The sequence below is a fragment of the Acanthisitta chloris genome, unplaced genomic scaffold (genome assembly GCF_000695815.1).
Source record: "Acanthisitta chloris isolate BGI_N310 unplaced genomic scaffold, ASM69581v1 scaffold9390, whole genome shotgun sequence".
NCBI classification, from domain to species: domain Eukaryota; kingdom Metazoa; phylum Chordata; class Aves; order Passeriformes; family Acanthisittidae; genus Acanthisitta; species Acanthisitta chloris.
The window spans coordinates 21,899-23,947 of NW_008653306.1; the positions used below are offsets into that span (position 1 = coordinate 21,899).

At 48.4% G+C, this 2,049-nt stretch overlaps 1 protein-coding gene across 1 annotated transcript in view; it reads left to right on the plus strand.

Annotated features, from left to right (window-relative positions):
• Positions 1-2,049, plus strand: part of RNF24 (ring finger protein 24) — a gene marked incomplete at its 3' end in the record, with an annotated part of 18,996 nt that overhangs the window by 14,061 nt on the left and 2,886 nt on the right. Inside the window, 1 exon segment of the mRNA XM_009080431.1 lies at positions 1,844-1,886. Coding sequence (XP_009078679.1) covers positions 1,844-1,886 — 43 coding nt within the window.

Genomic DNA, 2,049 nt, shown 5'->3' on the forward strand with positions numbered 1-2,049 from the left:
GGGAAGTGTGTGTGGAGGAGCAGACTGAGCTCGCACGCTTTGGCACCAGATGTGCTCTTGCTGCTCCCCAAAACCTCCAGGGAGGGTTGGTTTTTGTTTTTGAAAAATCTCCCTATCTAGCTCAGCACCAGCCTGTGCAGTTACAGCATTTGCACTTGAAGCATGGATCTGCACAGATCCAGGCCCAGGTGGTTGCTTCTTCCCCATCACTGGTCCAGGTGCTCCAGTGGCTTTGTCTCATGGGGACCAAATCCTTGTTGGACATTCAGTGCTCTCTCAGATGAACACTTCTTCCCATTCTGGGAGAGTTTTCCCCCTGTATGCAATCTCCAGCTGTGTGCCTTGCTTCTCCCCATCTGTGTTTCATAACTGCATTCCCAGCCGCCGGATCCCTGCAGATTGGGCTGGTTTCATCCTGTTTTCTCTATTGTTCCTGCATCTTCTGCTCGTATTTCTGCTCGGGGTCAGTGGCAGAGGGATGCAATCCTCCTCCTCCTCCTCCTCCTCGTCTTCCTTCTTCTCCTCTCTGCCTGCTGTCAGTTCCTGCCAGGCAGTTTTGTTGGAGCAGAAGGGATGACTCCCTGTGAAATCTGGGACTCAGCAGCCAACTTACTGCATCTCTCTCTGCAGCATTAAGGTGCATTTTTACCCATTCCTCAGCTTTTAATGCCTATGGCATTTTTTAGGGGGCTTATCCATAAGGATATATTTTTCCATCCTATTTTTATATCTCACCCACTGCAGCGTGGCAGGATTAAAACCCCCCAGGAGCTCAGGATGGAACAGCCAGGGGTTTGAGATACCCCCCCAGAATAATTTTGGAGAAGTGAAATTACAGGCCAGGGGGTTTCCCATCTGAAATCACACTCAGGGCTGACTGGAGGAAAGTATTCCTACAGCTGTCCAAGCCCTGCAGCCGCAACACTTTCCTTATTAGAAGTCCCTGGCCACCTCTTTAGTCCTGATGACTTCTCATTTGAGCTTTCCCAACACTTCACTAAATGCAATGTCTGCTAATGACAGACAATATTAGTTTTTTTAATTGAATATGTCTTTATTTCAGGAGCAATAATGAGCTGTTCCAGCTAGCAGATGCCCACGGAGCACTCCACTATGCTGTGGAAAAGATTGCTCGTGGTTCTGCCTCTGGGGAGGGGAGACTGGAGAGGGAGGGAATGGAACCAGCCATTTGATGTGGCCTCAAATCCCTGCTGCCACCAGCTGGATGTCCCACTGGAATTGTTGAAATAGGTTCATCTCACTCATCTCCATCCCTCCATTTGCTCCAGGAGTGGATGTTGTTTGTTTGATCTTAAAATTGAGGATAGAGCTGAGTTTGAGGAACCCAACATCACCCAAGCAGCATGATGGAGAGTTTGCTGGGAAACCTCCAGACAGGGAGCTCTCATTCCCTGTCCTTGCTGGAGTAGGAGTGGAGATTTCCTCAGGTCTTAATCCCCATTGCTCAGGGAAAGGTGCCACATCCAGCCTAGGAATTGCTGGCAGCCAAAGTGGTTGGAAACCGAGGGGAGTTGTGGCAGCTTGTGATTTACTGTCCTGCTTTTTCTGGTCTTAATGGTGTGGGTGATATTTGCTTGGAAGATTAGGGAGGTCAGAAGAGGAATAGTTTGATTTGAGATGGAGATGTTGCATTCCCAGTGACAGAAGAAAACTGGATGTTGCTTAAACACTCCATTTCATGTGGCCATTCTGGTTTCTGGAAGGAAGAACTAATGCATAAATGTATTACATCTGGAAAGGAGGGAAATTAAATGTTGGAGGTGCTACAGTAATCCTGATTTTTTTTTGCCTGCCCTCACGTTTGTCCCTGGTTTGTTTGCAGGCTCAGGCATCAGGCACACAAAGAGCTTTACGCCTACAAACAGGTGAGATGATCCTCAATAAGTTTTCTTCTCTTTCCTTTCTGCTTGGTGCCAAATCCACGTTGGAGTAGCCACTCCATCAGGTTTCCTTGTGCTGTTCTCTCCGTGAGAGATTTCTGGCCCTCCAAGAGCAGTTGTGACCCCCAGGCCATCCTCTGTTCCTGCT